The sequence below is a fragment of the Cetorhinus maximus genome, chromosome X, assembly GCF_964194155.1.
Source record: "Cetorhinus maximus chromosome X, sCetMax3.hap1.1, whole genome shotgun sequence".
NCBI lineage: Eukaryota > Metazoa > Chordata > Chondrichthyes > Lamniformes > Cetorhinidae > Cetorhinus > Cetorhinus maximus.
In genome coordinates, this window is record NC_135917.1 from 9,363,159 (window position 1) to 9,388,225 (window position 25,067).

The 25,067-nt window shown below is 43.0% G+C and overlaps 1 protein-coding gene across 3 annotated transcripts; it reads left to right on the forward strand.

Annotated features, from left to right (window-relative positions):
• The first annotated feature begins 320 nt into the window (after nucleotides 1–320).
• Nucleotides 321–23,779, forward strand: rdh5 (retinol dehydrogenase 5 (11-cis/9-cis)). 3 transcript variants are annotated; one of them, XM_078534670.1, is made up of 6 exons: nucleotides 321–470; nucleotides 13,336–13,452; nucleotides 16,061–16,391; nucleotides 18,555–18,813; nucleotides 19,812–19,975; nucleotides 21,532–23,779. In XM_078534670.1, the coding sequence occupies exons 3-6, from the start codon at nucleotides 16,079–16,081 to the stop codon at nucleotides 21,753–21,755; spliced, it is 960 nt and encodes a 319-aa protein (XP_078390796.1). In that variant the 5' UTR covers nucleotides 321–470; nucleotides 13,336–13,452; nucleotides 16,061–16,078; the 3' UTR covers nucleotides 21,756–23,779. The 3 variants fall into 3 exon arrangements, with proteins under 3 accessions (XP_078390796.1, XP_078390797.1, XP_078390800.1); XM_078534671.1 differs by lacking the exon at nucleotides 321–470 and adding an exon at nucleotides 12,206–12,317; XM_078534674.1 differs by lacking the exon at nucleotides 321–470 and adding an exon at nucleotides 12,437–12,525.
• Nucleotides 23,780–25,067: the final 1,288 nt, after the last annotated feature.

Genomic DNA, 25,067 nt, shown 5'->3' on the forward strand with positions numbered 1-25,067 from the left:
GCCACACATGTCCTCTCTAAACCAGTACAAGGCATTTGACAAAAACTTTTGTGAAACTTTCGTGCCAACTGGTAATCTGTAGTGAACGTCTACTCTAGTATGTGTGGTAATTTGTACCAACTACATTTAGCTTGAGTTGTAATTCTGTTAATATCTCAGTCATTCTTCAGTCAGCGTAATTCTCTTGAAATCTGCTCTAATTGAAAATGCAAAATGTATTTGCACTTTGAATGATCTGAAGTGATAAGGTTCTTTGTGACTTTAAATATTCAAACTCCACCCTCGAGGGAGTGCTTAAAGTCTCAGCCTGTTGCATGAGCTTTACTTAAATGCAAAGTGTTTCTCACCGTCTCATTTTTATGCATCTAAAGTAGAAAACATAGGGGAGGAAAGGAGGCTGACATTCCTCCAATCTATTGGCAAACAGAACGTTGGGCAAAGAAGTATCTGTTCATTTTCTTGTCATCCAGGTAAGTCAAATTAAGACTATTAAGGCTGATGATGAGCAACAGTGAATTTATCAAATCTCTGTTGGAAATATATACTTTGGGTCCAGAGGCCATGCATTATTCTGCATCGTCTCTGGAGAAAACTTTTGCAATACAGTCAATGTAACCTGTTGATTAACTTATTTAACTACAACATTTGGGGCTGATTTTTTCTCCAGTTTGTTTCAGGGTTTCTGTAAGGGTGGGTGTTCCATACTGGGGTAACCAAGACAACAGTCAGTTTTCATGTATGGGCATAGAGAAGAACTCTTTCACAGCCAGCACCAATACTTTGTCATGTGATATCCTTTTCACATATGCTTTCCAGCTGAGGTACCTGGATGACAATCAGGAGTGAGGAGCTGGGCTGATAGTTTTTATCCTTCCTTCAAGTTCAAGGTTGTTTGCGCTAAGAATCTGCTAATTTAGCAGAGGCTCTTAATCTATGTCCAGTTTCTTTGCAAGAACTATCCAATCAGTCCCACTCCCTTTCTCTTACCCCATCCCCTGCAAAATTTTCCTTTTCCAAGTCTATCTCTACTTTTCTTTTGAAAATTATTATTGAATCTGCTTCCACCAGCCTTTCAGTCAGTGCATTCCAGATCACAACAACTCATCACGTAACAAAAAATTAATCTCCTCATCTCCCCTCTGTTTTTTTTATTCATTTTGCAGGATGTGGGCATCGCTGGCTAGGCTGGTGTTTATTGCCCATCCCTAATTGCCCTTGAGAAGGTGGTGGTGAGCTACCTTCTTGAACCACTGCAGTCCATGTGGTGTAGGTACACACACAGCGCTGTTAGGGAGGGGGTTCCAGGATTTTGACCCAGCGACAGTGAAGGAACGGCGATATCGTTCCAAGTCAGGATGGTGAGTGGCTTGGAGGGGTACTCCCAAGTGGTGGTGTTCCCATCTATCTGCTGCCCTTGTCCTTCTAGGTGGTAGTGGTTGTGGGTTTGGAAGGTGCTGCCTAAGGAGCCTTTTATCAATTACCTTGAATCTATGTCCCATGTAATACATAATATAATGACAGAAACAACATGCCAGTAAAATGCAGAAACCTCATGACATCATTGACCCAATGGGATACCTTACAGATCCTTAGGGTCTGGGGATCCTAGTTTGAGGACCTTATCAGATAAAGATGAAACTATGTGTTGGCAATGCATATAATCTCTGCATTCACTTAAAAACTAACAGTACAATCTTTTTGATATGTCCCCTTCACTTGAGACTGGAGGATAAAAGCTTTTTCTGTTCAGAATGATAATCCCCAAGGTAGTCAGCTCAACAGGTTTTTTGAATGATTGTGTGTTGGATTTGAAATTCCAATTATTGAAGCCAATCTCTTTCATTTGCACTCCTGACATGAACAGCAGCAATTTGCTGCTCTTATTAAAATAGTAACAACACAAGACTGTCAATTGAGAAGTAAGGCATACTCCCATGTCCTTTTTTTGTGTGGCATTTGCAACTGAGGGATTGTGTTAAGAAATGTGTTCTTTATACTTCAATGCACATTATATCTTTGGGGGTAGTTTTGATTTTGAGTAATATTGTAAAACAGTCAACATTGAATCAGCCGCCCATTCTACAACTCTCGTTATTTTTACATCTGTTGACTCTAATTGGGAGAAATGTGTAATTGGTGACTGATTGACATTACCCAAAGTCAAAATCACCCCATTCTAGTGAAGTTAACTAAACATTAGACTGTTGTCTGCACATGCACTGTTATATATTTAAGAAATAAATAGATTTCTAGATTCTAAAGGCATCAAGGGGTATGGGGAGACAGCGGGAGTATGGCATTGAGATAGAGGATCAGCCATGATCATAATGAATGGCAAAGCAGGCTCGAGGGGCCGAATGGCCTACTCCTGCTCCTATTTTCTATGTTTCTATTGAAATCAGACCTATGCAGAAAGACAAACGATTTAAAATCATTTTTCCTCTTTTCAATCTTGATCTCTGCCATGCTAAGAGGGTCAGAGACCTGATTCCAAGCCTTCCTCAATACTGAAAGCAAAATGACCACTCTGAGGTGCAGGTTTTTTGGAATGTGACTTTAAATTGAGGTGCCACCTGCCTGTTCGAGAGGGCATTATAAATCCATGACACTATTTGAAGAACAGCAAGGAGTTCTCATATGCTGTTTGTGGGACTTTGCTATGTACAAATTGGCTGTCATATTTGCTGGCACAAAAGTAACTAATTGGCATATGAAGCACTGCAGGATATCCTGAGGATGCAATTAGTTTCTATGTAAATGAAAGTTCTCACTTTCTTATGAGGATGGCTTGCGAGTGATTTTCTCCTTCTGTCTGGAAAGTGCCAAGTGAAGGCCTGGCACTGCCAAATAGCAACGCACTGAGATGGTGAACTCCATTGTAGGCATTAACCCACGTTCTACCGCTTTGTGATCCAGTGCATTGGTGGTCCTACACGCGATTGCCTCAATTCTCAGCTTGCTTCTCTTAATCTTATCTGCATGATTTCGTTCACATTGTGAGTGGCAATGAAAAAATTATTTTTTCTACTAGTTTTGTCTTTTGCATCTCGCTTCCTCGCTGCCCAGCTGTATGTATAGTGTCGGACTTCTGCCAGTTTTCCTCTTTGTAACCCTGGGCATAATGTTCTCTTCAAGCTCCTCTTGCGGTGAAACTGACAAACACGTCGGAGTCTCAGGTACTTGTTTTCAATTGTTTATTCAAGCAAACACAGGGAGAGCCTTAGAATCTTAGTCAATCCAATCCAAATCAGTACTCTGCCCTCTGAGTTGTTACATTATCTTACTTTGTCTTTTCTAGGACGGGGAGCCTCTGTACCCCTGCCATTATACTGGGCTGCTTGTTTTAACACTCGCTTTAACCGTGCATGTACAATGCCCAGGTTTTATCTGAACACCACAGGGGTAAACCAATATCTGGTATATTTAGGAACACGGGTACCAGCTCATGGTGCATATTATCATATAATACTTCTGTTTTCTCTTACTAACACTAACCCATTCACCAGACCTGGCTCCAGTTCCAGGCAGGGTAGCACAGTTCATCTGCCAGGTCCCATAGTGGGTTGTCTTGTGTTGCTTCCCGAACCATCTGGTGTACACGGATACTATCATGACCAGTAGTCCAATGCATACCGCGATCCATGTATCAGGCTCATGTTTTAACCTGTAATGATATAGTTAGTTTCTGGGATCTGCCTTGATCTTCCTGTGGAGTAAACAAATCAGCCGTTAAATGATTTAACTCGTGACCAATGTTTCCAACGACCCTTCCCCTTCATGTCAATGCAGTCGCAGGTATCACTAGTCCTTATTACCTCGTATGGACCTATCCACTTTGGTGCAAACCCCAGCTTCTCAGGTGCTACTTTTACCATTACCCTCTCTACTACATTGGGCACTCTCACTCTCTCCATGCCTGCTTCTATTTCCATATCTCCATATGATCTGCTGACCTCTAGCCTTCTGTTAGAACAAGTGCAATTGCTTGCATAGTTCCTTCACAAATTGCTTGACCCTTTCCCTCACAGGTCCGGCTTCTTCATTCTCCTGGCAATCTCATAGCCCTTCCTGCCATTAGCTCATATGGGGTTAATCCGGTTGGCCTATTGGGTGTTGCCCTAAATCCCATGAGGATGCTGGGTAACAAATCAGTCCATCCTTTCCCTGTCTCTTGGATGGCTCTGGCTAAAGCTTTCTTCAGTGTCCTGTTCATTCGCTCAACCAATCCTGAGCTTTGTGGGTGATATGGTACGTGGAGTTTCTGTTTTATTCCCAGTAACCTGCATGCTTCCTTTATTATCCATCCTGTAAAATGTGCCTCTTGGTCGAAATCTATCTGTAATGATATGCCCCAGCTGGGGATGACCTCTCCTGCCATAACCCCTATGCAGCTCTACCATGTTTACTTCCTCTGGTCTGATTGCTGCTACTGCTATCTGATATTCTGGGCCATCTACGGCTGCCTCCTTGGCAGCCTCATCTACCTGCTGGTTACCACGTTGAATGGGGTCTGTACCTCTCTGGTGCCTTAACTTTCACCACTGCTGCCCCTACCAGGTCTCTAACCACCGCTTCATGTTGTATTTGTCCTCCCACTGAGGTGACATATCCTCTATGACCCCATGCGATCATGTAGTCATGCATTACTCCAAATGCATACCTACTTTCCATGTATATGTTGTAACTTTGGTTTAGAACTTAAAAATGACTAGAGTTTCATCCACAGTTGCCAAATGTTTTAGCTTTAGAGTTGCACTAAAAGTCACTCTTACCCAGTAACTTGAATCGTTAAATCTAGTTAATTTCTCTCAGCCCTGTACCTTGCATGATTTTAGATTAATTGTCAAGTGTCTCCAAACTTCTCAGTTTCTCTTTTTTTTGAGTTTTAGATCGCCCGATGTTTCAGATCTAAAATGATTGTTTCCAAGTTCCAATTAGCAACATCCGAAATTAAAAATGAGTTCTTTTGAGAACTGTGGCAGGAGCCAAAATCCTCCAATCCTTAAATTTTTCAGAAAGGTTTTAACCCAAGATCAATCCTATCCAACTCAGAATTAATTATAATTACTCCATACATTTCGAAATAAAGTACACTTCCCCTTTAATCCAAATCTTAAAGTCACACATTCAAACACACAAAAAATAAATCCACATACACTCTCTCTCTCTCACACACACACACACACACACACACACACTCTCTCTCGCTCTCTCTTTCTCATACACATTCTCTCTCTCTCTCACACTCCCTCTCACTCTCTCTCTCACACACTCTCTCTTACTCACACACACTCTCTCTTACTCTCACACACTCTCTCCCACTCACACTCACTCACTCACACATGATTAGCATGTGCTTTGAAAGGAAGGAAAACAGAAATAAATTGCGTTCAGCGGTCTTGTGGTTCTTTCTTCAATTGGCTTTGCAACGACTGGAATTAAAAGACTAAAGAAAAATGAATTCTCACAAGGAAACTTTCAACATTCTTACTCCAAAATGCTAAGAAGCCTGTAAGCTTTCACACAAAAGAGAAGCAATCACACAGTTTCTCCTAGCTGATAAATTTCAAACAGTCAAGACTGAAGTCTTTCACAGCCACAGCAGGCTTTTAAAGAGACAGAACCCTACAACCTCACAATTCTTTAATCAAAATAACAAAAAAAACAATTTTCCATTCTCTTTCATTTCATTCTAGCTTAACCTATCTTTTCCCCCATTTAAACCAACTTCTAATTCCTGATGTTATCTGCATTACCCATTCTGCACCGGTTCAAAATCTCAAACTCATTTTCACCCAAACACATTAGCTCCTCTAAAAATCTTTTTTTTATATCTGGGAGAGATGTGATAACACAAAATCCCAACACTAATTTCACATCCCTCTAGACCATGCTTATAATTCTCACATCTAACTGGTCATTGAGTTCCCACAAATCCACAATTAAACCTTATATTAAATTGACATAGGCGCACTTGATAATCGCACTCACACTTTTATATTTCCATGCACCCCTAGGAATAAACTCAAAGTGCCAAAAGCATCCCCAGATCACGAGCTCCAGGGAGGAGAGACAAAACAGATTAGAGTTTCAACCAGTTTAAAGTCTGAACCTTAATAGACATTAACCAACCATGAAAAGAGCCTAAAACATCATGCAAGATCAGACCACTGACACTAAGACAGCACTTACAGATATCACATTCAAACAGGAAAACATGATACTTACTCACATTTATTTCCCTTTTGCTTTTTTCAACAGAATTCTAGACTACAGTGGTGCTTCCAATGTAATTTTCACCAAACATTCCCTGACTCCTGTCCGAATTTGCTTTTGCTACCAATTCTTTTACTGGCCTGGCCTTGTTCCAGGACTCACCGGCAGAGTCCTAAATAAGTACTGATTATGATCATAATTGCTTTGTCCTCCCTATCCTTCTTTTGAACCTCCTACCAAACCTTCTGGACTTCTGGGTTGGGTCCCACCGGTCTTTTTACATTTCACTGATCAAGTTCTTATGTTTATAAGAAACCTGGAAAGGGAACCCTCTGGTCTCCAGTCCAGGTCTTCCCCTAGTGGCCATACTGCCTCGGTATAATCTGCCCAAACGGTTCTGCCCTGTGAATACCCTTTAAATCCAACGCGGTTCTGACCCTGGGTTCTGACCTCATGCGTGGTTTTCAGTTCTTACCAGCGCGGTTCTGACCCTCTGCTAATATTGGGCTGTGACCTTCCTGCATGATTCAAATCCTGCCAGCGCAGTTCTGACCCTCTCCCCGGCGCCTTTGCCGTCCTGAGTTCTCCAACTCGATTCTTTTGAAGCTTGCCCATGGCAGTCCAGCCAGGCTAACTGCCCTATCTATGGGTGGTTAATTCAAATGTACTCACCCGTCTTGCAATGCTGTCCCGGCAACCTGATACGAGTGTCCTGCTGACTATGCCAACAGTTGTGGTGAAATTGACCAGCACGTCAGAGACTCGGGTACAGGTTTTGATTGTTTATTTAAGTGAATGCAGGGACAGCCTGTCTTAGTCGATCCAATCCAAGTCAGTACTCTGCCCTCTGAGTTGTTACATTGTGTTTTATACATTTAGTCCCTGTCCTTTCATGACTAAGGATGTGTTCTTGGTCACAGGCTCACAATCTATCATAACAGGTGCAAAGTGTTTCAGATCAACTATCTTTTTTCCTGTATACCTTGGCATTCCAGGGACTGACACCTAGTTATTTGTAATCACTGTGTTCGCACCTGCTACGGGCTAGTCTGGGTTAGTTTTTGCTGTTTTCTTTGTCTAAGCTAACACATGTCACATATCCCAGCAGGCTTTGCTTTATAGGCTCATTCCTGACACCTTTTCATGGTTAAAACTACGACTGCTGTTATGCTGTGCTACTGCTATCCTAGGTTACCTTTGCTAATAAATTACAAACACCTTGTACACTCTAACAGTCCCAAACTACAGAATGATGCAACTTCTGAATGTGTTGCTGTCCCTGTTCATGACAGGAGGAAGAATTTACCTAAAATGTCCACTGAGAAGAAAAAAAGAGGTGGGATTCAGTAAGTATTTATGGAGAGGCGCGATAAACATGGGGCGATAGCAGCGTAGTGGTTATTTCACTGGGCTAGTAATCCAGAGGCCAGACTAGTACTCTGGGGACATGGGTTCAAAACTCACCATGTCAACTGGTGGAATTTAAATTTAATTAATAAAAATCTGGAATTGAAAGCTGGTCTCAGTGATGGTAACCATGAAACTATCATCGATTATTGTAAAAACCCATCTGGTTCACTAATGTCCTTCAGAGAAGGAAATCTGCCATCCTTACCCAGTCTGGCCTACATGTGACTCCAGGCCCACAGCTATGTGGATGGCTTTTAACTGCCCCCTGAAATGGCCAACCAAACCACTCAGTCCAAGGGCAATTTAGAATGGGCAACAAATGCTGGCCTTGTCAGTGATGCCCACATCCCATGAAAGGATGCATTTTAAAAAAACACATGAGGGAGAAAGGAATGGTAGGATATGCTGATAAGGTGAGATGAAGTAGGATTGGAGGAGGCTCATGTGCAGCGTAAATACTGGCATGGACCAGTGGACTGAATGGCCTATTTCTTTGTTGTAAAATATACTTGACTCCTGGATCCGCGTTAATATGCTTGCAACCTTAATTTTTTATTTTTGAAGTATACCTTCACTTTGGAATTCTGTATGCCTCCATACAACACAATACTCCCCTTTCAGGTGACCTGCTCTCTGCTTTTGCCATTCCATGGTTGCTAGCAGGCATGCCACACTACCCAGGTCCCTTCCTGTGAGGAAACTTATGGTCTCTACGTAGTGGCATGGCTGAAATAGAAACGTACAATGTGGAGAATCAATGTGGTGGTCATCCTGCTGTTCCTTGATGTCCAACACACTGAAGAAGGGTCATATGGACTCAAAACATTAACTCTGTTTCTCTCTCCACAGATGCTGCCAGACCTGCTGAGTTTTTCCAGCATTTTCTGTTTTTCTTTCAGATTTCCAGCATCTACAGTATTTTGCTTTTATATTTGCATGTTTCTTAGACAAATATACAATTCATTTCCAGTAGAAACTGCTGGGACAGCTATTAGTGCCCCTATAGTCAAGACAATGTAGTCGTTCCACCAAAGCTTTCTGGAAGTTACAGGGAGAGTTAATATTTGACTAATTTGGCCTATTGCCAATGCTTGGCACCTCACATTAGGGTGCTTTACAATACCTGGTTTAAACATTAATTAGCTCAGAGTGCCCCCAAAACTTGACAACATGTAGACTTTGGTAATGCATGTAACACATTGGACAGGGCCACAATTCCCACATGGTGAATGATTACATTCCACATTGCAATAGACCTTTTAAACCTGTTCCTATAGTGAAGGCCATTGGAAATGGAGGTGTTAATTTTCCAACGTTAGCAGATTGATTTTTGTTTTCCCCATCCACGCTTCCCCAGGTCCAAAACACCATCGTCGGTCTTCCCTTGGAACCCTTGATGGGAAAGGTTTATTTGTCCGTTCCACACGCTTTGTCAGCTTCATGGCTGGCCTGTCGAATAGATACTCCCCTCTCAAAAGAACTCTGAATCCTGGAGGAGAAGCCTGACTGCCAATGTCAATCACTGGCAACTGGACTCTGTTGTCCTAGGCCGGAGTCCTTTAATTATTGGTGATACAACTTCAGGCTTATTTTTGTTTCAATTGCTACCGATGCCTCTATGTGAAGTAGCAAGAGGTAATGTTCAAAGATCGAAAATGATCCAAGCTGGGTAATTATAATATGAATGGATCAGCACAATACCTGGAACGAGAACATACCCATTCATTAGTGATTACTGATTTAGGTTATAATCCATTGATCCATCTTGTTCATTGTCTTATTACCAGACAACAGTGCTACTGTTTCTGCCTTCTTATGGCATGTATTAATTGGGCCCCAGTTTGCAGGCACTTCATAGTTCATTGCATGTGTTAGGATTTAACCAGATTAACCATTTTCATTGAGCAAGTGCTTGTGTAATAAGATTTACTAAAATGCAAGGGTAGCTTGGAAACTCGCCCAGGGTGATGCAGAAAACCCAAGATATGGGATGTTGGTAGGGATCAGCATTAGGAGCTTTGGAGTGGGAAGGTTGGAGATTTTGATTCTCTGGATCAGAACGTGAAGTTCAAAAAGGAAAATGATAAGAAAACCAGTCCGCTACATGCACAGTCAAGCTTGGCTGCCTGCCACCTTTTGCAGAGTTTCCATGTTGGAAAATGGCAAGAGTTCCCAGTTGCAGCCTCTCTGCTGACAGTATATTGACAAAGAGGTTAGAAATTCCAAATGCATAGATCTTTCACATTTGTGATAGTCACAGGCGGAATAGGATCGACACAACGGGAAGCTGAATGGAGGCAGGTTTCCAATTGAGTCAATGCAGTCACCCAGCTCCCTTATACATGGCTGCAAAGTTATTTGCTGGCGTTGGCAGGAAGGCAAGAACAACTGAAATAATTGTACTGGCTTCTCGCGGGCTTACCAACCGTGACCCAAAATTAAGCTGGGAACTGCCACATACCTTTGTACCATTTGGAGCACTTTATGGACCCATTGCCCTTTTACATATACTCTCTTTCACTTTACTTAAGCTGCACAGCTTGGAGGGGACAGCCAAGGAATAGCAAGCAGATGCTGAAGTGTGTAGACCTAGGTGCTCCATTACTGTTGGGGGGATGTAGAGGCTGGTACTCTCAGTGGAGTCAACCAGGGTGGATGCAAAGGATAGGCTTGTTCTCATATGAGCCATCTATCTAGTGGTCCTTCTCCTTCAAATAATGTGGTATACTGTAAATGGAAAGCCTTGATCAGTTACTAATGTGCACAATGATGCTTTGGCAGTGAGACACTTCCTGAGCGATGATAGGATTCTGTTTGTTCTATTCATATAACCCATTTGTTGATAGAAGACCCCTGATTCTCATAGGTGCTATCTATATTGCCCTGCACCTAGGGTAATTCTGCCACCCAGTGAAGCTCTGTTTTTTCCAATTAATGCCACCTTTCCTCAAGAAAAATGCTGACAGTGTTGCTCCTTAACATGGTGATTTAGTTGGGTGCACAGTAGACTGACTGCTGGGGCAGATAACTCCTGAAAGATGCACTGGCAGGATGTATTAACCTTCACATCTGTCAGAAGAGCTGCCCCTGTCCCAGATGTTGGTTGCAAGTTATCCTGCAGAGATTACATCTATGTACCAGCTGCTCCTTGTGAAGTGGAGGTGATGACAGTTCTGCTCTGATATATCCAGGCACCTTCTGTAAACAGAGGTCCCAAGAGTAGTGATGGGTACAGAACAAATGCCTGGCGCACCAATGCCCCTTCACTTGTTGGCACCTCATGAACCACCCTTTCCCCCACCCCTCCCCATTTAAATCATGCAATGTGTTTGGATTCCTTTGAAAGAATGCCAAACATCACTATTTTGTATGGTGGGATTTGAATGCCACTAATATAAACAATGAAAAAAAAGTACTGGCAGGAACAGAAAACTGCCTAAATGCACACCTTGCACACAATTTACATCACGGGAACAGGCCAACTGGTGTATGACAGATAACTAAACTTTCCTCCCGCCTCCCCTACCCACCCACTCCACCCGCAACCCCCAAAAACAGACCTTCACCAACAACTTAAACTCCCTTTAAGGAGCCTGCTAGAACAGGTCTAGGCTCTGAAATCCGACATGCCTAATTTATGTGGGTGAGGTGTATCCTGGAAGCAGAGCCTCAACTGAACTTGGAACCTGCAGCGTGGGACCTTCCTTAACTCATTTTAGCATTAAAATGAGGTAGACTCATGCCCTTGGCAAGGCCTAATTTTATAGTTCCCCCAGGTGCTGGTTGGAAAATCAGACACCCTGTGAATTGAACATGTGAGGTTAAATGCTTTCTCCAGGCCAGCCCCTTCTTTTCTATAAATATATATATTTTTTTTTAAGTTTCCCTGGGCAAACTGCTCAGAAATCAGACTGGAGACCTGGTTCAGAAGTTAATCATTGCCAGAGATGTGTGTGCCAGGAGTGGATATCCATGTTGCCAACAATTATCTGATGTACAACAATCTGACCATGATTAAAACCTTGCCGGTGTTCCAGGATGCATGGAGTTTGTATTGGATATGTTAAAGCATGTTTCCATTAGATTCCCAAGAGTTGAGCATCACTGGATGGAGCTGGGTCAACCTCCAGGGTACTCAGGATAAAATGCCAGTGATCAGATCCATTCTGCCATCCATCTGCCAGAGACTAGATATATGGCCAGTATGAAGCTGCCAAGGATCACATTCATATCCAGCTAAGGCATTTACCCACAGACCAAACGCCAGAGAGCAGATGCATTCCTTCCATTCTATATGCTCGACTGGGGAGAAGTAATATTTTGTTTTCAATCCAGTACCCTTTCATTCCTGTGATCCCAGTCGATCCAGGGCTCTTTGTGATTTCAGATTCTGAGCACAAAAAGATTTGTTTGTGAGCTCTCATGAAGTAAATCCTAATGCAACTTCTAGATTTTCGACTTAGATTTTAGCCCCTAAAATCCCATTAAAGTGAGACATTGTTTTAAGAAAGGAATTCCTTCGAGGCTGTTCTTAAGTGAATTATAAAACAAGCTACAGTATGTGAATTTCCTGATGCTCGCTGCAGCTTACAGAGCAATTGAGTAACTTCAAATCTTCCCTCTAAGTTGTTGTGGTCCTGTTCATTTTCACAAAGGCTATGCTTTTGTTCCAATTCATTTAGGCTGATCGGGTCAGTGCTGGTGATTTCAATTTTTGACATATATGTATGCCCGTAAAGCCAGTGAAAGGCTTATGGTAAGCCAAGATGACAAGCTGGTCATGTACAAGGACTGTTCAGACTTGAGCAGAAATATTTCTACAGATTAAACAAAAGCAACTCTTGAGAATAGGAATAGGAATTGCGCTCATCTTAAAATTGCCATCAGAGCAGCCATAAGGTCAGTGAAAAAGCAACTGCGGGAGGAATAGTAAAACCCAGTTTAGTTATGGTAGGAGTCAGTGGGCAATAAAGGACTGCATAGAGCAATTAAAGCGTTCCTCATGACAGAATCAGATGGACTTCTAGGACGTGGTGAACATTTGTAGCACTCTTTACTCCTGTGGACTGTGCTCAGTTGCCATTAATGCAGTGTGCAGTTGACACCACAGTAGTTAATGTTAAAGTGGAGGCAGATCTGATCGTGAAGAGAATAAGCGGTCTTAATGCAGATTGAGTAGCTGACTGAGACAGCATTTTCCCAGCTTAAAGCGATGCGAACTGTGCTAAGTGAATCCCTTGCTCATATAGTCAATAGTTTGCTGGCTATTCCTGGTGACGGGTGGGAAATTAGTGGTGTACAATATTCAAAAAGGCAACAGCCAGAACCAGGAAATCGTAGGTCCATAAGCTTGGCGACAGTTGGAAAATTGCTAGGAGGGATCTTAGGGATGCTCTTTACGACCACCTTGACAAAGCAGGAATAGACAACATGATTTCTGGAAAAGAAGGTCAAATCTTACTCATCTGGTCGAATTCTTTAAAGCGGCTACCAGGTTGATGGATGAAAGTAGCCCAGTTGGCATTGTATATTTGGACTTCTGAAAAACTTTTGGTAACCTTACAGTAAACTGCTTCATAGATAAGTTTTATTTAAATTTAGTTAAGCTTTTATTTGAATTAGATAAGTTAAAGAGAATGAGGGTCAGCTGACCCAGCTGTGTAAGCATCGAACTACATTCAGTGCTGGATGGGTTGTCTTTCCTCACAGGCTCATTGACCTTTGCAATAGACTGCCAGTCTACCCAGGCAGTGTACATTTGCTGCAAACGTTTAAAACGGAGCTGGACCTTCTCTTGGAGTGAGCTGATAGTGCTACATACAAAAGGTAGGTGGCATGTTGCTTGATGTACTTCATGGGCATTGCTATCTCCTGGAACTGACCTTTGATCACCTTTGAGGTTCAGAGAGGAATTTCCACAATTTCCTTTTTCCCTGAATGGGCTTTTAAAATCTATCTTTTTTGGGGTGGTGGGGTGGCTCCTGGGAGATTACATGACCTGCTGGTGGATGGGGCACATATCGTCATGTCGCTCAGCTGTACTGTGGCTGAATGGGACAGACTTAATAGACAAGCTAGTGTTTTATTTTTCCTCGTCTGGTATGTTCTAACCCATTTCTAACCTGTCGACCAGCTTCTAACTCATGCTAGAAAGCCCGAGTGTCTGAATGAATGCTGGATGGCGATGTGGTTGAGCACCTTTGTGGTGATTCCCCTAAGGTTGAGCCTGCTCATGCGCGTACAGTTTGAAGGAAGGCTGCTAGGATGGGATATTGGAGAGCTATTGTATTCATGGAGCCATACCCAAGTAAGGGTCAGTATCTTGAGAATAGGACAGAAAGAAATTAAAAATATATAGCCCATATGTACATGCTATCCAGCTCATTAACATACCAGTGTTTATCCTCCTCATGAGCCTCCTTCATCCAGCCAATCAACATATCCTTCTATTCCTTTCTTTCTCATGTGCTTACCTAGCACACAGGGGATGGCAATGACTAGCATCTGCTAGTTGCTTACTCCTTGTGGTAGCAAGTTCCACATACAATGGGAGGATATAGGTCTTTTAGTATGACTGAATAACCTAAGTCAGGCTGAATGGTTTCCCTCATCTGTATCCATCTTGTTTGTGTTTAATTGAGGTGCCACCAAGTGGCTAATGTCAATGAAACCATGAGCCAGCATCTTTGGCAGAAAATTGGAGGTAAAGATTTTCCTCGCTATTATAAAAATGCTATAACCTTAAATTAATACTTTCTGAAATTCAGGTCCAACTCCCCAGATTATATGCACATGGGGAAACGTGATCACTACTGCAGTGTGTCTTGGGGCCAAATGAGGCATACAAAACGAAAGCTTTCAAACTGCCTCAAAAGCTTACTAAAAGCTTTACCTTAACCTATATGCATACTTGGTCTGACCCTGTAAACCGTGGGAAATTGCACGTCAGCTGAGAGCCTTGTGTTAGAAGGTGTTTAGTAAATCATGAGCTACTTACCATCTCAAGAGTGACTGGCCCAAGAAGGCAAGCTCTGCACTGCTAAAGCCACAAACAATAAGGCTGCACACAGGGCCATAATATGAATGTCAGAACGAGACATAACATTTACTCCAAAGTTGTACTGAGCTTTCTCTGATTAGAAATAGAGGAGCAAAAGCTTCAAATAAAGGATGTAAGTTTTTTTAATTTTAAATGATTTTGGGTTTTTTTTGGTTAACTGCTATCAGACCACTGTTCCTCACTTGAACCAATTCCAAAGCATGTTTCTAGGTAGCTGTGCACTGTGTTACTGGCCCTTTAATTAGTTTGACTTGTGTGCTGTAGGTTTTAAAACTAAGGTCTATGGACCTTAGGGAATTCGTGAGGTCATATTTTTATCTAGGGATAGATCTATTGTGCACCATGAGCAGCTTTTCTGTATTTATTCGCTTAAGCCAACCATTGCTTTTGTCGCTCATCATTTTCCTTTGGGCAGCTGGCACACTCTTCCTAGGAAGGAACCCCGGGATTGTGTCAGTACTTCCAAGGGGTTCCGAGGAATGGCTCAATGTTTGCAGGAGACTGCCAGTACAAGAAGATTGGTGTAAATCCTTTTTCAGGCAGCTTGATCAGTTCTCAATATGGAGAATGTGATCAGCGTGAGAATGCTATAAGAGCAGTAAGCAGTGCCCTGAGTCTAGTGCGGGATGAGCTGCAGAAAGGTTTCTAGTATTCCTAATTTTGGGAATGTTTCCTCTGTTTAAAAGCATGACTTTTCTAGGTTAGGACTTCATCTGCAGGTAATACTTAGGTGGGTGGGGGGCAAGGGACCCATTATACAGAACCTCACCCATTTTTACTGTCCACTCGATTTTTGGCTTTTCACTGTATGCTGGATGCACTTGCCAAATTCTGGGAAAGTGCATTTAAACTAGGCAGTACTGTCCTGAATCCCATTTTCTGCTTTTCCTACCTCATTCACACTGGATCTTAATCACAGCTCAATGAAACAGGTATCCAGTGTTGCTAGGCTACTGAAAAAGATGGAAATAAATTTTAAAAGTTACAGCAGGTACTTGTATCTTTAAAATCTATTCCTGGCCCAGATTGCATTTTTTTTTTCTGTTACTGGTTGCCGCCTATCTTTGAAATAGGTTTAAGTGACTTTGTACATTGTAGTCATGAAAGACGATGATGACTTCTCTTGCCTTACCGACACTGATTAGATCATTCAACTTTATATGGCAAACCAGGGATCTTGAACTTGGGACCTTGCTGTATAACTCAGTAGTACTTTGAGCAGTGTATTTACCAATTAAGCCATTAGGGTACCTCCCCCACATTACATATAGTGTGAATTCTAAGTCAAAGGAGAATGATAACTTGTGTGATTTCATATTCTGAACCAGTTATGACAACTTTCTCTTATTCAAATATTCTGTCTCTTCCTCTCAGGTCCTTCAAACAGACTTCATGTGGGTGTATCTCCTCACCACTGTTTTTCTGCTTGCCATTGGCTGGTTTATCAGGGACCGTCAGAAGATCAGAAATGTCAAAAACAAGTATGTCTTTATCACTGGATGTGACTCGGGCTTTGGCAACCTCCTGGCAAAACGCCTGGACCGGCAAGGATTCCATGTCCTCGCTGGCTGCCTGACACAAAAAGGAGTGGACACCCTGCAGAGGAGCAGCTCGTCCAAACTGAAAGCTGTCTTGCTAGATGTGACCGATCACAGCAGCATACAGAAAGCAGTGGACTGGGCCCAGGCAGAGGTGGGAGAGAAAGGTACCTGTGAGTTTTATCTGGTGATCATAGGTTAACATTGAAGGAAAGGCCTTTTTCTTTTAATAATGTTGCACTGTGGTGAACTACTGCAGATAAAGCCTCTTCAGTTCTTGCATTGATTTTGCCAATTACATCCCACAATGCCATGACCTTCTATCACCGTCGGGCTGAGATCAGATAACGTGGCACAGAACAATTCGCGCTTTCATCCTTCAGCCATGCTTTCCAGTCACCCTCCTCATCCAGATACTAACAGACCCAAGAAAATGAAATGCTGCTGCTAAAGCTACCTGGCTGAGATCAGTTCACACAGCACCAACCAGGAGTTGGACATATAACTTCCTGGTCTGCATGACTCTGTTCTACACTGGTTAGTGCTCTCATCAATTGAGCCATTACGCAGCCAGTTTTAGTATAGCTTTTTGATGTGATCCAATAACCATCAGATATAATGGGGGGAGTTTCTTCAGCACTTTGGAGGCAGGTTTGGAGGTGAGGGGGGCCAGGAAAATGGCAAAAAGATAAAATGGGTCGGGCTGGCTCAGCTCTTTGCACTTTTACCAGAGGCGGCTTCAGTCTGGTGATGGCAACCCGTCCACCAGCGATGAAAAGCTAATTAAGGATAGAAACAGAAAGTGCTGGAAAAACTCAGCAGGTCTGGCAGCATCTGTGGAGAGAGAAACAGAGGTAACGTTTCGAGTCCATTTGACTCTTCTTCAGAGATAAGTTCCGAAAAAGAGTCATATTGGACTCGAAACGTTAACTCTGTTTCCCTCTCCACAGACGCTGCCAGACCTGCTGAGTTTTTCCAGCATTTTCTGTTTTTATTTCAGATTTCCAGCATCTGCAGTATTTTGCTTTTATTAAGGTAATTAAGAAGGTTATTAATAGAAATTTTCACTGGACTTTCCATGCTTCCCAGAGGTGACCGGAGTCGCTGTAATGTGCAGAACTTACAGGAGGCAAGTCAACAGTGGGAGGCCTCAGCTGCTTGACATTTTCATGCAGCCTGCACTTTACTTGGGAAAAACAGAAAGTCAGTGATCGTCCCCAGGCACAGGGTTGCCTTTGCAGCTGCCCCTGAGTGATCGGGTTGAAAAAAAGGCTTCCAGTGCCTTCAGCCTCATCTCTCTCCCTTCATGTTACTCCCTCTTGTGTCTCAGCCACTGTAGCTGCAGTCAAAGTGAAGGCTGTTGGCCTCCCTCACACCTCAGTTCCTGATTGGCCCTATTGCCTCCTCAGCCCACAGTTCCTCATTGGATGGAGGAGGGTTCTTCATTAGCCTCCTCAAGGAAGATTATGCCCGAGGTCCCGCCGCGCGCACATTCAGCTTCGTGACCTGCAGATCAGCCCAACATCAGGCTCATGAATGGCCAGGAAAATTCAGCCCAGGGCCTGATTTTAACTATGAATGTGGATGGGTTTTGAATGAGTTAAAATCTCGCCCTTAAACCTTTTCTCAAAAATAGCCCTTTTATTGTTTTCTTCAACTCTATAGCATTGGGACCTAGAGTTACCATAGCGACATGGAACAGGAGTAGGCCATTTAGCCCCTTGAGCCTGTTCCACCATTCAATGAGATCATGGCTGATCTGCGACCTAACACTGCCTATGCCCCATATTCCTTAATACCTTTGGTTAACAAGGATCTATCAGTCCCAGACTATAAATTAACAATTGATCTAGCATCAGCTGCTGTTTACAGAAGACAGTTCCAAACTTCTACCACCCTTTGTGTGTAGAAGTGTTGCCTAATTTCACTGCTGAATGGTCTGGCTAATTTTTATATGTCCGCTAGTCCTAGACTCTCCAAATATCAGAAATAGTTTCCCAAATCTACTTTATCTGTTCCTCTTAATATCTTGAAAACTTTGTGCAAATCACTCCTTGCAAATGATTGTTATCTGGTGAAAAGCAGCTATACCATGTGTCCTTGTATTTTGAAAAATTAGAAATTTTGTTTGGTCAAGAAATATAACCCAACAACGAAGATTTCAAATGTACACTTGAAGCAGGACTGATAACAGGAAATTACTCTTGTCGTTTAGAGTCTCGATACTGGTCTGTGTGAAGAAAGAGTAACAAATGGGAAAACTGCAAAATCTACCAATTTCAGTAGCAATTCTTGAATGCCTTATGTTCCCTTTTGTCTTTCCTTTCCAGGCCTCTGGGGGTTGGTTAATAATGCGGGAAGATCGATTCCCATTGGCCCAATGGAATGGATGACGATGGAGGATTATTTTAAAGTGCTGAATGTGAATTTGATCGGATTGATGGAAGTCACACTGACCTTTCTCCCATTGGTTAAAAAGGCCAGGGGACGGGTTGTGAATGTGGCCAGTGTTATGGGGAGGATTTCGTTAGCAGGTGGCGGATACTGTCTCTCAAAATGGGGAGTGGAGTCTTTCTCCGACAGCCTGAGGTTAGCCTTGCCACTTTTATTCACTGTCATCAGCAGGGTTACACCAACAGAGATGTCATGTAGTATGTGTGTACCAGTCAATTTTAAATCTCCCCAAGGAGCAGAAATGTTCTTAAATTTCAGCAAAAGATGTTTACACAAAAACAATCTTTCTTGTCTCACTGTGTGCAGTCCTTTTATTTTAAAAAAAGTTCCCAAGGGGTACAATTATTCTTGACATTTCTCTTCAGGTTTTATTTTCTGTCTGTTGCTGATCTTTTGAAAACAGAGGGTGGGATTTTCCAGCCCCGCCCACCGCTGGGATCATCCGGTCCCGCCAAAAGTTAATGGACATTTGGCTGGGCTGCCGAATCTCCCACGGCAGGTCCCACCACAACGCAGCCGGAAAATCCTGGCCATAGTTTCACTGGTCACAGTATTGTCTGTATTTGGATGGTGTTAGTCATGGCACATTCAGTAGCACTCACTGCGAAGTCAAAGGGCTGTGTGTTCAAGTTTCCCTCCAGCAATGTGAGCACAATCTAGGCTGACGCTCCAGTGAAGTACTGAGGTAGTGCTTCACTGTCAGAGGTGCCATCATTTGGATAATATATTAAAATAAGATTGTAATAATGTCATGGTTTCCATGTCTTCAATCCTGCACTTCTGGTCTATTGTACATCCCTGATTTTAATCGCTCCACCATTGGTAGCTAAAGCTTCAGCTGCCTAGGCCCTAAGCTCTAGAATTCCCTCCCTAAACTTCTCTCCCTTTCCTCCTTTAAGTTATTTTTTAAACCCGACCTCTTTGACCATGTTTTTGGTCACCTGACCTAATATCACATAATGTGGCACAGTGAAGCATCTCAGTACTGTACATTTTACACACTACATTAAAGGTGCTATATAGACGCAAGATACTCTTCCTAGCACATAATAATGAATAAAAGGACTTTATTCTATCAGTTTAGGAATCTGTCTTGTGTTTTCAATCCTGTACATTTTCTGTTTTTTTTAAAGACGGAGCATGAACTATTTTGGTGTTCGGGTTAGCATCATTGAGCCTGGCTTCTTTAAGACCGCTGTGACAAACTTGGAAGGCATTGAAAACAACCTGCAGCATCTGTGGGACAGACTAGCTCCAGAAGTCCGTGAGAGTTATGGACAGAAATACTTTGAAAAGTGTAGGTGGCCTTTAGTTCAGTCCGATTGTACTGCATTGATTCCGACCATTTTCTGATCCTTTTAAGAAGCTGGATGAAGTTCAGGTAGACATTTCCATCAGTCAGGTGCAGCACCTGTTCATGAGAAAGGACACCCTGATTGTGAAGATATGGTGCCTCGTGACAAAATGCAGAATGACATAAGTGACAAAGTATTGGCGTAAGAGGCTCTGTTTTCTTCTCTGGTCCCTGGGTTGGTGCTGTTCCTCATTCAGTCAGTGATTGAATGTTCTCTCCTTTGTTCCCCGTGGGCAACCCTGGGGTACCACTCGAGGGTATTGAGGCCAGTTGTCATCTCTTGCGGTTGAGGTTGGTCAACTCGGGGATTGAATGTGTGACTTTGTCTGCTCTGTATGGTTCTGTACCATACCCGGCAGTGCACTTCCCCACTGAGGCACCTTGGCTGCTTGATGGCTCCACCTCCCAATCTAGCTTGCGGAGAACACCTCTCTGATTGGTGCTCTAAAGTCCATTTTGTTGCAGCCCATCAGGAGATTGGTTAATAAAGTTTGATCTGGTTGCATCATCAGAGTGACGGGTTAAACCTTGTAAGATTTTTGGATTCGGGGCCACAGATACCTAAGATAGGCAGTCAACTATTCCTAAGTAATTTTAAGATGGTTAATAAGAAGCAACAGTTTAGATACGATGTATTAATTAGACAGAAAAAGTATACAACCTGTGACAGTTGAGAGTGGTTTCCCAATCCCAGAGGATGAACAGATGGTTGGCACAGAGTGTGTTGATCTCAGTGGCTTGTAATAGCAGCATTCTGCTCTCTAGTTGAAGTGTCAGGGAACTCTTCCCTCAGTTTCCCTCCTCTTCTTCTTCCTCTTCCAACTGAAGGCGGCAGCTGCCTGTCGAGCACTGCCACCTCAACAGCACCATTCCTGTCTCCGAGCACTTGTTAATATACTCTTTTTCTGGAGGCTGGTAGCTTACCCAGTGTCAATCATTTATTCAAAGCATTCAGACAAATGGATACAGGGCAGGTACCCAAACTGTCAGAGTGCTTACCTCCCCTCCTGTTCATCACTCCGTTCAAGATCATCTTTTTAGTTTACATCATGGTAAGAGTCATTTCCTGGCCCTTTCTAAACACTTGCATAGATAAGGTGATACACGAGACACCATCCTACCAACCAGCCAGAACCAAGTGACCCTGATGATTCCAGGCACTGTTTAGAAGGTGCATAGAAATTGTCTTTCTTGAGAGAGTCAATGCTGTTTAGCTAATCTCATAAAAGTTCTATACTATGCAGAAAATACCAGCTTATTAAAGACCCCTATTTCTTACATCCTTTGCTGTGTGTTTTCCACTGATTCTGCCCATTTCAGGAAAGAGGGAAGTTCCTCACGATAACTTGTTGTCATCACTAAGCAAATTTATGTCATTGGCATGGAGGGGGCAGGGTCTGAGGTAAAAAGAAATGAAGAGATATTTATATTTATGAGCATTGCGTATCTTCAGTAAAGAGAGTAGAGATTATTTGAAGGTGTTTTTCTTTGCTTTCCAGATGTGCAGGTCCAGAGGTTTTCCATGAATGTGTTATGTGATGGGGACCTGTCCAAAGTCACAAACAGTATGGAGCATGCTCTAACCGCCAGTTACCCTCGCACACGATATGCTGTTGGATGGGATGCCAAGTTATTCTGGATTCCGCTCTCTTACATGCCGACAGTGCTTAGTGATTTCATGCTCGCTCTTCTGTTGCCAAAGCCTGCCCACAGTGTCCAATAGATGGGAGTGGAGGTCAGTCAGCGGATCAGAATGAAACAAGTCCACAACAATTCTAGGGCCCGATTTTCAGGGCTTCCATCTGGCGGTAACAGGGCATAATCAGGCCAAAAATGGAAGGTCCCCACCTCCTGTCCAATCCCCACTCCCGGTATGGTTACCATTTCTGATCCATAGTAGAAATGGGCAGTCAAAGCAGCTGCCTGTTTCAAACGAGACCCTGCATCTGATTCCCACCCCGATTTTTTTTTTATATATATACCCTTTCATAGAATGTGGGCGTTGTATTTGTTTTTCATCCCTAATTGTCCTTGAGGACAGTTAATAGTCAACCACATTGCTATGGGTCTGGAGTAACATGTAGGCCAGACCAGGCAAGGACAGCAGATTTCCTTCCCTAAAGGACATTAGTGAACCAGATGGGTTTTTTACAACAATCAATGATAGTTTCGTGGTCAATTCAATTTTTTTTTCATTTATTAATTGAATTTAAATTCCACCAGCTGCCATGGTGGGATTTGAACCCATGTCCTCAGAGCATTAGCCTGGGCCTCTGGATTACTAGTCCAGTGACATTACCACATTACCATGCTACCATCTTCTCATGATTGTAGGAGCCTGATGTAATTTTCAGATGCCAGGGTGTGTTGTGCCCACTCTGTCCATTGGTGCCAAGCATTGGGCAGTCTACTTGCATAAATGCTGCTCCTGGCCCCACAAAACTCTTCCGGCTTGCTACTGACCTGTCCTCGCTCCACCCCATTTTTAGCTGGGAACTGCTGCTCTGGATCTATGGATGAGCTGTCAGAATTTCTATCCTGTCACACCCGCCCCACCTCCCTCCACCGCCTCCCACACCCACCCCAAACCACCTGGGAGCACTCGTTCAGCAGCTCCTTGGCACCATGGCTGATGGGCCTCTCACTGAGGATACTGGGTGGGCAGGATAATTACACTGTTCATCTCCTGCCTGATATCAGACCAAAGTAAAATCACCCTAGGTGTTTAATAGATGAAAGAATATTTGAAGTTTCATCAGGCTTTAGAAAATCAAACTATTGTTCTGCCATAGTTAACATTGTTGACTTTTACACTGTGCAATGACAGATGCTGTCATCTTCAAATATGTGATTGGCACACTGTGCCACAGGTTGGCAGACCTTGGTTTCAGTCCCTCCCTTGTCTTCCATTTTAACATCCCTCAGACGCCACATTGGAAATATGAATTGGGCACCTTGGCCACTTTTTTATTGGACGGTAGATTGCTGAAAGAGGGAAGGAATAGGCAAAATTTCTAGCCTGAATTCCACAGGAGCATCTGTATGTGACATTGATAAAAGTCAGAACGGTGCCAGTCGTCATCTACCCTTCTCTTATCTGGAATCCAGAATCCACAGCCAAGGAGTCTATGAAGGGGAAACAACACATTGAAAATACATGAAGGGTTCTTTGATTCTAGAGTAGCTGAGCTAAGAATTTTGGCTGAGCAGGAAAAGGGGAATCAAACGTGTTCTAAAATGGCTGCTGGCTTCTTTAATGATGCTGTGAGATGTGGTGAGATGAGCCATTCAGACCAGGAAGTGCCCGGGATTGAATCCCTGGGCTGTGCTGATTTGGTCAATGGCAGTTGGGGCGAGGGTATTGGTGCTACAATAAACATCAGCAACCCTGGCTTCGGGAGGAGGAAAATCAGACAGCATGTCTGCCTGGGATTGTATCCAGCAACTCCCAGCTGAAATCGCAGGTGTGGCACTAACATTTGGTTGATTTGAAATCACATAGTTGAACACCCTGCCAGCACTCGCTGTCGAGACTGAAGACGTGAATTAATGCTGAAACTGGCAAAGTGCTGGTGGGTGCCCAGCACAGGAGGAACTCAACTTCAGGGTGGAATTGATGAAGAGATAGGGGAAGGAAATTCAGATGTATTGTGTTAAATCCCCTAGAAGTATTATGAATTGTGTTTGCTAACTATTTTATAATGGAGGTGGGAATATGTAAATCATGCAATAAATTTTCTAACCCTTGTTTGGTTTACAATCTAGTTCCTTTTTAACATAGAATTACATAGAACCCACAACATAGAAACAGGCCAAACTGATCAATGCTCATGTCTGTGCTCCTCATGAGCCTCTTTCCACCTCTCTTCATCTAATCTGAATGAGAGAAGTGTCATGTGGGGTTATATCTGTCATCGGTATCATTAATTTGGAAATGATTAAGGGCTCAGTGGGTTACACTCTTACCTCTGAGCCAGAAGGTTGTAGGTTCAAGTCTCAATCCACAGACTTGCACACATTATCAGCGCTGACTCTCCAGTACAGTACTGAGGGGGTGCTACACTGCTGCATCTTTTGGGCAAGTTGTTAAACTGGGGCCCCATCAACACTCTGAAGAAGAGTCATATGGACTCAAAACGTTAACTCTGTTTCTCTATCCACAGATGCTGCCAGACCTGCTGAGTTTCTCCAGCATTTTCTGTTTTTACCCCATTAACATGCTCAGGTGGATGTTAAAAAAAACCATTCAAAGAACAGTGGAGGAGTTCTCCTTGACATCCTGGCCAATATTTGTCCCTCAACGAACATTAGTAAAAACCGATTAGCTGGCTATTTTCACATTGCTGTTTGTGGCATCTTGCTGTACATGAATTAATTGCTCTGTTTCCTTTATTGGAACAGTTACTGCAGTCCATTGGCTATGAGGCATGTTGGGATGTCCCAGGGTTGTGAAAGGTGCTATATAAATTACAAATTCTTTCTTTTCTTTCTAACAAGGTCCTACAAGCACCACCAGCAATAATCCCTTTAAACTGCTGGACCATGCAGCCATGCCGGAAGTTCCCATGCAGGCTGAGCACAAGTTGACCCCTTTAACTTACCGTGTGTGCAGCTACGCAAAAAATTTAAAGGGCCACACAGAACAAAAAAAAATAGAGGGCACATTGAGCAGCAGTTCTCCAGTATCCCAGCCACTCCCTGTGGACAGTAAAAGGCTGTCTTCTACTTCATTTCTCTCTCTCTCTTTCTTTCTCTTTATCCCTTCCCACTATTTCATGTGAAAGATCACATCACTTGTTAAAATGAATGACTGCAGGAATCTGGCTCCATTGCCGCTGAATTTAATTCCAAACTGTCGGATTGTGAAACCTGCAATCTGTTGGCAATCCTGCAACTTTTTGAAGACTGATTGAAGTCAAAATGGGGAAAGGATTGGTGCAGTAATGATCTGCCTCTCCATCTTATTAAAATGCTTTGTAAAGAGGAGAGACTGATCTTGTATGGGATAATTCCTGACAGGATATCACTCATGTGC